Source organism: Syngnathus floridae, chromosome 3 (genome assembly GCF_059516105.1).
Source record: "Syngnathus floridae isolate MCC-2025c chromosome 3, RoL_Sflo_1.0, whole genome shotgun sequence".
Lineage (NCBI taxonomy): Eukaryota > Metazoa > Chordata > Actinopteri > Syngnathiformes > Syngnathidae > Syngnathus > Syngnathus floridae.
Genome location: NC_142415.1, coordinates 2,172,501 through 2,186,958, shown reverse-complemented (window position 1 = coordinate 2,186,958; position 14,458 = coordinate 2,172,501). Strand labels below are relative to the sequence as shown.

The window sequence follows — 14,458 nt, the reverse complement described above, 5'->3', positions numbered from 1 at the left end:
GATTTCTTTGCTTGGCTAAAATGTATTCTGTAACCGCTTACGCAATATTATTAGTCAATTCGATCAAGGGGCCCGCCACTGTGAGAATAGTGCCGTGACAAAAATTGTTTAAAGAAATAGATCAAAGGTTTGGATTTTTATTTCAGAGTTAATTGAAGTGTAACTTTAAAGAGTTATCCTCATGAAACAGGAAGTGAAGAAAATAGGAAGTGAAAGGTTTTACCAGGGGCTAGCTGTACATTTGGTGGAAAGTAATGCGTGGTCAGGGCGGAAACAGCTGCTGAAAGGCAACAGGTGTACGAGCGTGGGAAACTGACCAATCTTACCCTATAGGGGCGTGGGAAACTGGGCAATCTTACCCTATATGGAGGGTATAGGTACCAGAAGAAAGAGGGGGGGGGGGGGGGGACAGAGAAGTCTATAAAAAGACCTGCTGGGGCAGCTACAGGGCTTTTCCCCCCAAAGAGCGCTCATACGTGAAGAAGCCTGAAGGAGTTTCAAGATTTTTTCCAAAGTCCCGGGATCTTTGTGTGAGACGCAGGATCGTTTGCTTGGATTAACTTGAATTTACTCAAAAGAATTGGACTGGACAACTTTGCATGAGGAACTAGGTGAGGGGAACGACTTTTCTGTATTTACGTGAGGGGGGGGGGGTGGATAGCCATCGGGTCGTCGGTCCCCTCGAGGCCAACCTGTTTCTCTAATTTGGATTTTAGAAGTAAGATCGAACTGATCACTCGACTTTGCTTCCACCAAAAATAGCACCCAACTGGTATCTACCTTTTCCCTCTTTCATGAACTGTGTTTTGCAATCGAATTGTTCTGGGATTGAATGATTTTATTAACACGGGTATCAGTGAGTGAAATTGTTCGGTTTCTGGAGTAATTGAGATTTGTAATTCTATTTCATGTTTCTTCAATAAATGTGTTTTGTATATTCATCTACTTCGTTGTGCGCTAATCTGTACGGAATGTGCAATCGATTGTTTGGGGTTGATTTGACAAATGGATTAATGTGCGGGTGGTTATTATGGTATAACATAGGACCATAATAAATAAAAGCAACATCAGACAATTTTAGAGAATTAAATAACCTTCGTAGATATTTGAGACACGAGTGAATTCCAATCCGTTTGAAAGTTTGCTTCGTCTGAATAAATTAATGGAAGTGTTTAAATCGGATTGTTGTTTTGGTGTAGAATTTAAAGTAATTTAATTCTTTGAAGGGCGCAGGCCCGTTTCCCTTTTTGACGGGCCGCGTAAAAAGTAACTCCGAACATGTTAGAGAATTAAATAGCCTTCGTAATTGTTTAAGGGAAGAGTGAATTTCGTTAAATGTTAATTCGTTTGAAAATTTACTTCCTCTAAATAAAATAACGACGGTGGTTGAATCCGATTATTTGAGTTGGTGAAGGATAAAAGTACTTCGATTGTCCGTCGAGCGCAGGCCAGTTCCTAATTTTGACGGGCCGCGTCAAAAGTTAAACAGGACACGATCGAAAAATAGACTTGCCTTCCGAATTAATTACTGGGCAAATCTAATTAGAGTAGGACATTTTGATTCGTTTTAAGAGAGTTATTATTCTTTTTAAAGCAATCGAGTGGGTTGAATCACTCCGACAAGTAAGTGCTGGATCTACGTATAAGAAGTTAGAATTAATAATGTAAAGTGCATTAACTTTCTTCTCAAATGCTATTATTGTCACACTTTTATTAATTCAATTCTCTTTCGAATAAACAAGTTGGTCGGCTTGCTACTTGAGCGACCAAGTGGAACGGACCCATATCAACATTTACTTCGGCAAAACTAGTGCTAGGGTGCGCTATACAAACGAATCCCTGAGGTCTTAACAAAGACATCTAAAAATATCCGTAACATAATAAGAACTTCAAACAGTAGCGGGGAGCCATCAATACGATGCGGTCACTTCGAAGTCTTGCCTCGAATTGAGTTACTCGGCTCGAGCTTCGGGTGACTTGAGAGGGATTGGGAGGGATATGATTCAGAGTATAGAGAGTAGGCAGAACATTTGGTGGGTTTGTGCAAAGATAACCACCTTGGCGTTTTTGTCTTCTGAAGGAAGCTCAGCTCACCAATGCCAAAAGGTGCAATGTGCTTGACCTAGCAGCTGCATCATTCTGGTGCATTGCATCGCTGCACAAGTTCAATCCATGAATAAGCATCTCAATTATCTCTATCAGATTTATTTTGTTGTTCTATATTTATTTTCACAAGTATTGGGAATTCCGAAGATAAGATAGCTTTGTTATCTTATTACATGCAATGTCATGTGGAAATGTGAATTGGTGTGACAATAAAATGCCTTGAATCTTTTAAGCGTTACAAAGAATATCAGTGAGGTGCAGCACAATACACGTTTTAACAATATTTGTTTGGATGCGTTACAGCAAACATTAAATTTGGTCACTGCACTCCTCTGCCACCCCCTGCAGATAAGAAATTACAGGTTTAACTTTTGTCCACCCACCATTGGTTGGTTCATCTTGATGAGAATGCCATCCTTACAATGGTGGATGCCGTTGCCTACCAGAGTGCACACACTGCCAGGATAAATCTCAATACCAGCTCCCTGCATAGATCACAAAGGATGTCATGTGTTGTCAAAACATGACATCAACTTTCAAATCAGTTATTGTCAGTCACTTAAAACCGAAATACAGTAATCCCTCACTTCTTCACGGTTCACCTATCGCGGCCTCGCTCTATCGCGGATTTTTCTTTAAACAAATATTGCGGATAGATTTGTGTCATCGCGGATTTTATTTTATTTTTTTTAAGTCTGCCACACACACACTCGCAGCGTCATATGCAATGAAGCACACAAGACAGGCAACAAGAAAGGCAAGTGCCACACCATCAGCGACTCCCCGATGGTCACGGCTTTTTGCGGCATCACATGGAGCGCAGGGCTTTGTCTGCCCATATGACACTAATGGCCAATGGGAATATGTTGATCTGTGTCCTTAGAGCTGATTGGCTTAGCAGTTGTAACTACACTTTATCTCAGTCTCCTGCACTTTATTCACTCCGTCTGCGTTAACATATCAGCAGCACCTCAGACTTGCGCTTCATTACACACATACTATCACGTCTCCGCCCCTCGATCACCAAGCGGAGTGGAACTGCGTGTCTGCTTGTCACTCCCGATCAGATTGTCCTGTCTGTCCGTCATAAAATTATAAAAGTCTTGTGCGGAAGCCCTTGCACTGGGCAGCGGGGGCACGGCAGCCGGTCAGCACGGCAGCCGGTCAGCACGGCAAGAGCAGAGCGGAGATGCTGCACGTTTACACTTTAAAATGACGAGCCGGTCAGCGAGCTCGCGTCGTGCAGGCATCTCGTGACACAGTGGGCTAGGCAGGTGGCAGGCGTGTGTGTCAAAACAGACAAAATTGTGAGGACTGACGATTAGCAGTTCCGTATGGCGACGCGCGGCTCAGAGGCCTAGTGCGGAGGGCGCGTGATGCCATAGGCCAGCAGGGCAAGAGCGGAGACATGACAAGGAAAAAAGCACTGCCGTCCAGGATTTGTGACCGCGGCCGATGTTGTGCTCGATTTGGTTCCCCCCGTTAGGATTTGTTCCCCTTCCCACTGGAGCGCGCACACCTTGTTTGGAAAGCAAAAAACCGACGCCGTATGGCGTCGTACGGTGTCAGCACTATGTTGTTTTCAATAAAAACAAAGAACACACGTTTGCGTCAGTCAATTTTAATTTTTAGAAAGGATTATTCTCATTTGATGTCTGTAAATTCATTCGCGTTCTGCCGTTGAAGCGGAGTGCATTCAAAGACCAGTCGTACAGACGAAACACTCATTCACTTCACCAAAAAGGAACGATATAATTACGTGAGCTCTTTGCATAAACCTCAATGCAAAGGAACTCCTCTTTTTGTGTACCATTACATGCTACAAGGAGTATTTATTACAAAGGTGACTTTATACTTAATTGTGATCATCATTCATCCATCCATTTTATTACTCTGGTATTTTCAAAGCAAATTAATATTGTTGCATTTATTAATTTGCTTTAAAATGATGCATTATAATTAAATGCTGACACTATAGCAATGTCAAACGTGTTCATTAAAGAAAAAGCCACACACGTTTTGAGATAAAATCTTTCATAACGAGAATGATTTGAGTGAATTGATTTGAATGAATACCGTAATTTCCGGACTCTAAGTCGCGTTTTTTTTCATAGTTTGGGTGGGGGGGCGACTTATACTCAGGAGCGACTTATATGTTTTTTTTCACAAATTTTTACTTGATCATTAAGACATCACTTACTTACAAGTATAGTTGACCACTTCCCATGTTATTTTTAGTATAGTTGACCACTTCGCATGCTTTTATATCTTTATCTTGAACATATTCAAAACATAAAAAATAGAGAACACATCAAATAAAGCAATTAACACTTTAAAGCACCATATCCAAGTCCACTGTCTGCTGTATGTACACTTGCTCCATTTTTGCTCTTCTTATATTTATTATTATTGTTTATTATTATTTGTTTATTTATCATTTATTCAAAACTTATTTATTCATTGTTTGTGCCTTCTTTGTTTTTTTTGTGTTGCTTGTATGCATATGTGTACTATCTCACCGAGCGATAGTGGGAACGTAATTTCAATCTCTTTATGTGTCTTAGTATATATATAAAAAAAAAAAAAACGACGATAAAGTAGACTTTGACTTTGATAAAACAACCAAAAAAAATTATATTTTCAGACGAAACTGGATGAGGGCGCTCTAAATTTCACCGTTGGCCGTGACTCATCAACTGGGTGGGCTTAAGAAAAATGGCACCAAAAAGAAACTCATATTTTGCAGGTTACAAACTTCAAGATGTAAAATATGCAGCTGAAAACAGTAATCGAGCAACAGAAAGAAAGTTTGGCGAACCGTGATGTACCAATGGATTACTATTTCAAGTGACGTCAGTAGCGCGGCGCGGCGGTTGTTTACATACAAACGTGCCCACATAAGGACTACCGGCATCATTAGCAGTGATCATTTCTAAGTGACACGGAGGACAAAGAGTTTGAAGGATGTAAGGATTTGGAGTGACATAGAAGGTTTGAAAAACTATTATGGCTTTTACGCACGCCCGGTCCTACTCTACTGAGTCGGGGGCCGGCGAGTGGCTGTCCGCGAACGGTGCGCGGGGCTCGGACATGGCCATTACGCACGCCCGGTCTGTCTGGAAGTCCACGCCGCCACACGCTTGGAAGTTTGTTTTGTTTAATAAAGAGCCGTTTACCAAACCCACGTCTATCCTTGTACTTTGTTAACGCTACAATATAGTTCTAAAGTAGATCTGTGGAATAAAGACGAGGCTGACGTCAGGGCGCACGCGCGGCGATGTTGACAAAGGACGAGGAATTTGATCGATGGATTTAATGGATTTAAAGTGCACGGATGGTTTGATAATATTATTGGCTTGTATTATAGTTATTTGAAATATAGTTTATCTATTGTTATATGAGCCTGTGGAATATTTTGAAGTGCAAGCGCCCTCAGCTGTGCGCACCCATTGTTGACAAAGAACGATCGATGGATTTAATGAATTGGAGTGACACCGATGGTTTTATAAACATGTTATTCATGTAATAGTTGTCCTTAATCACTCTATATGCCCGTTCTCAGCTCTTTGTTTGTGTTTGTCACGTTAGCATACCTATCGTTTAGCCTGTTGTTGCTATCATTTAGCCTGTTGTTGCTCGTTCATGACTGTTTTTGGTGTGGGATTTTGTCGAATAAATTGCCCCCAAAATGCGACTTATACTCCGGAGCGACTTATATATGTTTTTTTTTTCACTTTTTGGGGCATTTTATGGCTGGTGCGACTTATACTCCGGAGCGACTTATAGTCCGGAAAATACGGTAATTGAGAGGAAATTTCAGTTCTGAAGGCTTCTTTTGTCCCAAGGAAAGTTACAGGTGGTGGGGAGGGGGGATAAAAATTGTAACAGGAACTCTATAAAAAATGTCAACCCGTGAGAATTTGTGCCCCCACCCCATTTTGAAAATGGTGAGTCCTGGACATCGACTGGCTTTTTTTCTGTCTTCCTGGGAGTCTGTTCGGGTAGTGTGGCAAATTTGAACAGGTTCCCTCATTCCTAGGCCAAATTACAGAGGGGAACAGATCCTCATGGTGGCCCAGTGAGGAAATGTCCCCCCCTTCATTTTGAGAACAGTGAGTCCTGGACTCCAACTGGCTTTTTTTCTGTCTTCCTGGGGGTAGTGTTCAGGTAGTGTGGCAAATTTGAACAGATTCCCTCATTCCTAGGCCAAATTACAGGGGGGGAACAGAACCTCACAGCGGCACAGTGAGGATATGTCCCCCCCCCCTCATTTTGAGAACGGTGAGTCCTGGACTCCAACTGGCTTTTTTTCTGTCTTCCTGGGGGTCTGTTCAGGTAGTGTGGCAAATTTGAACAGATTCCCTCCTCGTTCCTAGGCCAAATTACAGGGGGGGGGAACATATCCTCACAGAGGCCCCGTGAGGATGTGTTTACCCCCTCATTTTGAGAACGGTGAGTCCTGGACTCCAGCTGGCCTAGGAATGAGAGAATCTGTTCAAATTTGCCACACTACCTGAACAGACCCCCAGGAAGACAGAAAAAAAGCCAGAGTAATAAAATGTATGGATGAATGATGATCGCAATTAAGTATAACGTCTCCTTTGTAATATATATATACTCCTTGTAGCATGTAATGGTGCCCAAAAAGAGGATTTCCTTTGCATCGAGGTTTATGCAAAGAGCTCACGTAATTATATCGTTGCTTTTTGGTGAAGTGAATGAGTGTTCCGTCTGTACGACTGGTCTTTGAATGCACCCCGCTTCAACGGCAGAACGCGAATGAACTTAAAGACATCAAATGAGAATAATCCTTTCTAAAAAATTAAAACTGACTGACGCAAACGTGTGTTCTGCATGTTTTTATTGACAATAACAGTGCTGACGCCGTACGACGCCGTACGGCATCGTTTTTTTGCTTTCCAAACAAGGCGTGCGCGCTCCCGCGGCAGGGGGAACAAATCCTCACGGGGGTACCAAATCGAGCAACACCGGCAATGAGCACTAAGCGCAAGGCATGCCTCTGAGCATTGTGTGGATGCCCTCGCGCTGGACTGCCGGGGTGCGTCAGCCGTTCAGGACCGCAAAAGCAGAGAGGAGCCGTGACACATTTACATTTTAAAATGTTTAAATATTTAAAAATACAATAAAGCGTTTAAAAATGAAATTATAAGTCTTGTGCAGATGCGCTCGCGCTGGGCCGCGGGGGCGCATCAGTCGGCCAGCACGCAAGAGCGGAGAGGGGCCGTGAAACTTTAAATTGTTTTAAAAAGTGTTTAAAATACAATAACGTATTTAAAAGTACAATAGAGTGTACAAAAATGTAATTATAAAAGTCTTGAGCGGATGCGCTCACACTGGGCCGCGTCAGTCGGCCAGCACGCAAGAGCAGAGCTGAGCCAGACACATTCATACTTCAAAAAAGGTTCATAAAAGTCTTGTGTGGATATTGTAACAATATATTTACTCATAATTATGTTCTTATTTATTTAAATATGAATGTTTCTGCAAGTCAGTTTGACTTTAAAAAAATTTACAAAAGTGTTTAAAACTACAAAAACAATAAAGTGTAAATAACTACAATAAAGGTTCATAAAAGTCTTGTGCGGCTATTGTATATATTTACTCTTATTTATTTTCTTTATTTTCCTTTTTATTTAAATGAAGAGTGTTTATGAAAATCAGTTTGACTTTAAGGTGTTTACTAAAGTGTTTAAGAATACAAAAACATTTAAAAGTATACAGTGTTTAAAAATACAATGAAATACAATAAAAGTTCTTAAAATGGATATTGTAACAATATATTTTCTTTACATCACGGATTTTCACCTATCGAGGGTGGTCTTGAAACCAATTATCCGCGATAAACGTGGGATTACTGCATTTAAAACATAATAGGCTTTGAAGTATTTGATCAGATGTTAATCATAATTTCTAACGTTATGCCTTTGATATTGGTAGACAAGTGGGAATGTTAGAGCTTCTAGAAGAAGATAGGATTAAAAAATAGAGAGAATTGAGACTTGTACTAAATAAATTACCTTGGATCCATATAGATCACACATATTCATAGTGAGGTGGGAAGATGTTTGGACAACAACTCCGGTGGTCTCACACTGAAGCACACAATTCTCCATGGACAGACTTCCCTTTCTCACACCTGGTGACCAAACAGATAAATTATAACCATTGTAACACAAATAATAATAAAGATATGTATATAATAAAAATCATAACAGGGTGGTAATTAAAGACTCTTTTAAAGCTACGTGTGAAGCTCTGAATAAATAAAGATGAGAAATTTACTGCAATCAAGAAATATCTGTTAACAAATATGTAGGATGTAGGGTAGAACAGGGAAATGGGGAGCGGGGAGACTGCCAGTGGGTGTTACTGATTTTTTTTTTTTGAAACATTGCTGCTTTTCCAAAAGTGCTGTGTATATTGCGGGTAGATTGACTATCACCAAAACAAAACAGGATGTGATGATGCAAGCAACAACCTTTAAAGCAAGCATGGTGGGCTAACCAGGGCAAAACCCTGTTTTCTCTGAACAAGGGGTAAGATTAAACGATATAAAGGGGGGGGGGAGGTCCAGCCAGAAGTGCCTCATGCCACCCTGGCCACTCATGTTGCATCTTTGGACATACGTGCGCGAACGACTCGCTGAAATGGGCAGAGGTGTAGGTGGTGGGGTGATGAAATGAGCCCAAAATCTAACTGTCGTAGCAGTCAGCCATTGGCCCGAGGCGAAAAGGCTCCCTGTCACCAAGCATTGCAGATCCGGCAGCCATGAAAACGTTTGTATCGGTTGGAAGGAACCAGAGACCGTACACTTAGACAAATATGGTATAAGTTTTTTTTAAATACTTGTTTAGGTTTTTCCGTATTTTCCGCACCATAAAGCGCACTTAAAAGCCTTTACATTTCTCCAAAAACTAAGGTGCGCCTTTTAATAAGGTGCACCTTTTGTAAGGATTGATAGATTAGTTTGATCCTATGATTATGTTGGAATGGAACCTGTAATAATTGACCAAACTTGTCCTGTCTTAACAAAGTAGTAGAAGAAAGTGCTAAGATCCTTTGAACTGACTGACCAGCTGCAGAGGAAGCAATCTAAGTTGTTTTGTTTACACAACATCGTAAAACACCCCCTGCTATGATTTCACCCCATCCTGTCCACTCTCACCCCCACCCTGTTTCTCTCAATAAATATGACGAACGGATTCGCCACTTGCAAGTGCTCAATGGGCATACTGTCTCCCGTGTGGTTCTTGCAAATAAGTTAGAGTGAGCACCACTCTAACACCTTTTGTGTGGGCCAAATTCCAAAATCTGAAAAGTTGTTTTGTGTGGTTTCCGTATTATGCAGGCGTAATATGTAGACCCGATGAATCAATCAGAGGACATTGCATTTTACGTAGATCAGTGTGGTAAACCAATCGGAGGACTGTACGTAAAACGTTGAGCAGATACCTCCGCCGCCATTGATAAATAAATACTATCGTTTGTGCAAAGAAAACAGCACTAGGATCCTCTAAAATGGCATAGACAAAGACAAAGTTTTGTGTGGCTTCCGCCATACAGAGAGGTAATATACAGGCGTAATATGTAGACAAAGGAAACAGCATTAGGACCTTCTAAAATGGCATAGACGAGACATGCTTACTAGGCACAATTAGAGCTTTCTGGAAAGCCAGGATCATTGCAGAAGAGCAATGTGACAACGACAAGAAAGAACTTGGCATGTTTAATGGCGAACTTGCCCAATGTTTAATTTTGATACAGAAGATGAGGACTTGGACAGATTGCGTATGAATATCAATTAACAATATTGAGTACATGGTTAAACAGTAGAATAGAGTACCGTATTTTTTGGACTATAAGTCGCGTTTTTTTTCAAAGGTTGGGTGGGGGAGGCGACTTATACTGAGGAGCGACTTATATGTGAATTTTTTCATAAAATTTCAATATTAAATAAAAAGTGAAACCGCGACAAACGAACTGCGATGTAGCAAGGGATTACTGTAATTTGAATTTCAAGTGACGTCAGCAGCGCGGCTGTTGTTTACATAAAGGACAAAGATTTGATCACGGGATGACGAAGATGACGAGGGGCCCCACGTACTACCGGCATCATTAGCGACTTTGTTTGTGACACGGAGGACGAACAGTTTGAAGGATTTAATGATTTGGAGTGACACAGAAGGTTTGAAAAACTATTATGGCTTTTACGCACGCCCGGTCCTACTCTATGGAGCGCTCTTTCACCTCCGTGGATGGAAGTCAAGGGCCGGTGCTCGGCCGGGTGGCTGTCCAGGGACGGTGGATGAGGCTTGGACATGGCTTTTACGCACACCCGGTCCTATTCTATGGAGCTCTCTTCCACCTCCGTGGTTGGAAGTGCCACCTCCGGGGATGGAAGTCAACGCCGCCACACGCCTGGAAGTTGACGCCGGTGCTTGGGGCCGTGTGGCAGTTAACTATTTATGTTATAGTTATTTGATATATTTTATTTCTTGTAGCAACTTGTAGCAATCGTTACAGTTCAGCAGTTGTTGGCTCGTTGAACTCTTGTTTTGTTAAATAAAAAGACGTTTACCAAACCCACGTCTTTCCTTGTACTTTGTTAACGCTACAATATAGTTATATACTTGATCTGTGGAATAACGACGAGGCTGACGTCAGGGCGCACGCGCGGCGTTGTTGACAAAGGACGAGGAAATTTATCGATGGATTTAATGATTTAGAGTGACACAGATGGTTTGATAATATTATTGCTTATATAATAGTTATTTGATATATAATTTATATATCGTTATATGGGCCTGTGGAATATTTTGAAGTGCAAGCGCCGTCAGCGGCGCACCCATTGTTGACAAAGGACGATTGATGGATTTAATGAATTGGAGTGACAGATGGTTTTATAAACGTGTTATTTATGTAATAGTTTTTTGAATAACTCTGAATGTTACGTCAGGCCCGTTCTCAGCTCCTTGTTTGTGTTTACATCACGTTAGCATACCTATCATTTAGCCTGTTGTTGCTCGTTCATGTCTGTTCTTGGTGTTGGATTTTGTCGAGTAAATTTCCCCCAAAATGCGACTTGTACTCCGGAGCGACTTATATATGGTTTTTCCACGTTATTGTGCATTTTATGGCTAATGCGACCTATATTCCGGAGCGACTTTTAGTCCAAAAAATACAGTACAATCGAACTCACTGTTTTGTCACATTTTTTTTGTTTACTGTAAGTCATGGCATTCATGCGCCCTATAATGCGGTGCACCCTATGTGTGGATTAAATACAAAATAGACCCCGCAATTGAGTCCGTGCCTTTTAACTCGAAGCGCCTTATGGTGCGGAAAATACGAAAATACTGTAGTTTTGCTCACATGACATAATAGAAATGATCTGTAGAAGCGTAACACTCAACAGGTCAATCGCCAATGTGACATCCCACAATAATATTATAACACAATGTGGAAACATACTAAATAGTGACATTAACTAAAAAAACGAATTTTGTCAGGCTGGGTCAATGTTCTTTCTCTCCCATTAATTTCACCAGCGTGAAGCTGGCCCCCTACCTCACGCAACATTTAAGGAAAATAGTTTGTTTCGTTTGTGCTTCGTTTGTGCCGTAAAAATGTATTCGACAAAATCCAACACGAAGAACAGACATGAACGAGCAACAACAGGCTAAATAATAGGTATGCTAACGTAACATAAACACAAACGAAGAGCTGAGAACGGGCCTGACGTAGCATTTTGAGTTATTGAAATAACTATTACATAAATAACACGTTTATAAAACCATCTGTGTCACTCCAATTCATTAAATCCATCGATTGTCCTTTATGTCAACAATGCCGGTCGGGTGCGCGCCGCTGACGGCGGTTGCACTTCAAAGTATTCCACAGGCCCATATAACGATATATAAATTATATATCAAATAACTATTATATAAGCAATAATATTATCAAACCATCTGTGTCAATCCAAATCATTAAATCCATCGATCGTCCTTTATGTCAACAATGCCGGCCGGGTGCGCGCCGCTGACGGCGATTGCACTTCAAAATATTCCACAGACCCATATAATGATATATTAAAGGGGGAAAACTAAAGGAGTCCACATTCTTGTGGGTCTTGTAATGGGGAGGATTAAGAATTTTTGGTAAGGGGGAATTCTTGGAATCAATAGGCATAAGATGAACGGTTTAAAGGGGTAACGAGTTTCATCGGGTGAAGAATGTAGAATGGGAAAAACTGAATCAATCCAAATACTTGTGAGTCTGGTAATGGGGAGAAAGTAGATTTTTTTGGTAAGGGAGAATTCTTGGAATCAGTAGACATAAACTCCATAGTTTAAAGATGGAATGATTTGAATCAGTCAAGAAATGTAGAAATTAGAAGGGGGAGGACTGAATGAGTCCAAAATATTTGTGGGTCTTGTAAAGAGAAGAATGTAGAGTTTTTGGTAAGGCAATCAGTAGGCATAAGCTGAATAGTCGGAACGGTTTGAATCGGTCAAAAAATATAGAACTTCGAAGGAAAAACTAAATTCTTTAATATGTTGTGGGTATTTTGAAGGGGTAAATGTAATTTTACTACGTGGCAATTTTGGGAATGTTAAAAATCATTCTACCGATGGTTTGAATGAGCTGAATGCTGTGAATTTCAAATGGGAACAATCTAAATGTAAAATGTTGAATATGCCGTTGAGAATGAATGGTGAAATTTATACTGAAAATTTATGAATTTGGGGAAAACTGTTTTTGGGATGAAAAAAACGGAAGCCCAGCTTTTTTGTAGGTTCATCATCACAGATTCTCATCTTAAGCCCCCCCCATTGACATGAAATCATAAAATGTCCGTCATAAGTTACCAAAAATACCAGCAAAATTGCAAAATACCTGCATAGTGTTTTTCTTTTTAATAACAATAATATACTGTTGACATCCAATATTGCCATTGTAGAATAACACCTTTCTCCCTTCACACCTTTCTCGGGTGATCAGCAGCGATCCATACTGGGTTCCTACCACTGAGGAAGAATACCTGCACTTTGGGGAAAAGGCAGACTCATCTAACCAGGCACTCAAACATATGAATGCTGTCCGCCGCCGAGAGGGCCTCTATGTGGAGGAAAAGATAGTTGAACATGCAGAAAAACAACGAACCCTAAGCAAAAACAAATAGACAAAAAATAAGTCCTTTCTGCTCTACCAGATGAGTCCTTTTTGCAGGAAGAAAAATGTTAGCTCTGTCTGATTGCTGCTCTGAACTTTTTAATGTGTTATCTATCCATTATGTAGTGGGACATGGCACCACAAATGTTGGATTTGGAAAGCAATATTTTATTGAACATTTATTCTGCTTAATTAGAAACATTAAATTTTTTTGGTGTGGCGTGAGAAATGTTTAGCTGGGCCGTGGGGAATTGTCCAATATTAATTACAAAGCGCATGTAAACACAATCTCCAAACCACTCGTCAGCGCCTGGTCAGCCACTTGCTAATCACACGTGTGTATATATATATATATATATATATATATATATATATATATATATATATATATATATATATATATATATATATATATATATGCGTATATATATACACACTGTATTTTTCGGATTAAAAGTCGCATTAGCCATAAAATGCACAATTAAGGGGGAAAAAACATATAAGTCGCTCCGGAGTATAAGTCGCATTTTGGGGGAAATTTATTCGACAAAATCCAACACCAAGGACGGACATAAACGAGCAAAAACAGGTTAAACGATATGGTATGCTCACGTGACATAAACACAAACGAAGAGCTGAGAACGGGCCTGACGTAACATTGAGAGTTATCCAAATAACTATAATATAAATAACACCTTTATCAAACCATCTGTGTCACTCCAAATCATTAAATCCATCGATCGTCCTTTATGTCAACAATGCCGGGTTCGCGCTGCTGACGGCGGTTGAACTTCAAATTATTCCACAGGCCCACATAACGATATATAAATTATATATCAAATAACTATCATATAAGCAATATTATTATCAAACCATCTGTGTCACTCCAAATCATTAAATCCATCGACCAAATACCTCGTCCTTTGTCAACAACGCCGCACGTGCGCCGCTGACGTCACCCTCGTCGTTATTCCACAGATCTAGTATATAACTATATTGTAATGTTAACAAAGTACCAGGAAAGACGTGGGTTTGGTAAACGGCTCTTTATTTGACAAAACAAGAGTTCAACGAGCCAACAACTACTGAACTGTAACGATAAAAACATATACAAGTTGCTACACGAAATAAAATATATCAAATAACTATCACATAAATA

The 14,458-nt window shown here is 40.4% G+C and overlaps 2 protein-coding genes across 7 annotated transcripts in view; one reads left to right on the top strand and one right to left on the bottom strand.

Annotated features, from left to right (window-relative positions):
• shcbp1 (SHC SH2-domain binding protein 1) overlaps positions 1–14,458 on the bottom strand; it is a 65,304-nt gene that overhangs the window by 8,788 nt on the left and 42,058 nt on the right. For 3 of the 4 annotated variants that reach the window (XM_088372060.1, XM_088372062.1, XM_088372059.1), the window contains exons 10-11: positions 8,145–8,263; positions 2,490–2,591 (exon numbers count right to left, since the gene is read on the bottom strand). In XM_088372060.1, the coding sequence (XP_088228186.1) occupies positions 2,490–2,591; positions 8,145–8,263 (221 nt within the window). The remainder of the gene's footprint in view (positions 1–2,489; positions 2,592–8,144; positions 8,264–14,458) is intronic. The other variant, XM_088372061.1, reaches the window with a different exon arrangement.
• LOC148400088 (uncharacterized) overlaps positions 1–14,458 on the top strand; it is a 58,416-nt gene that overhangs the window by 29,817 nt on the left and 14,141 nt on the right. The window contains exon 1 of one of the 3 annotated variants that reach the window (XR_015857759.1): positions 430–611. The exons of the other annotated variants lie outside the window; for them this stretch is intronic. The gene's annotated coding sequence lies outside the window, so the exon portion shown is untranslated. Of the gene's footprint in view, positions 1–429; positions 612–14,458 lie in introns of those variants that run through there. 3 annotated transcript variants of the gene reach the window in all.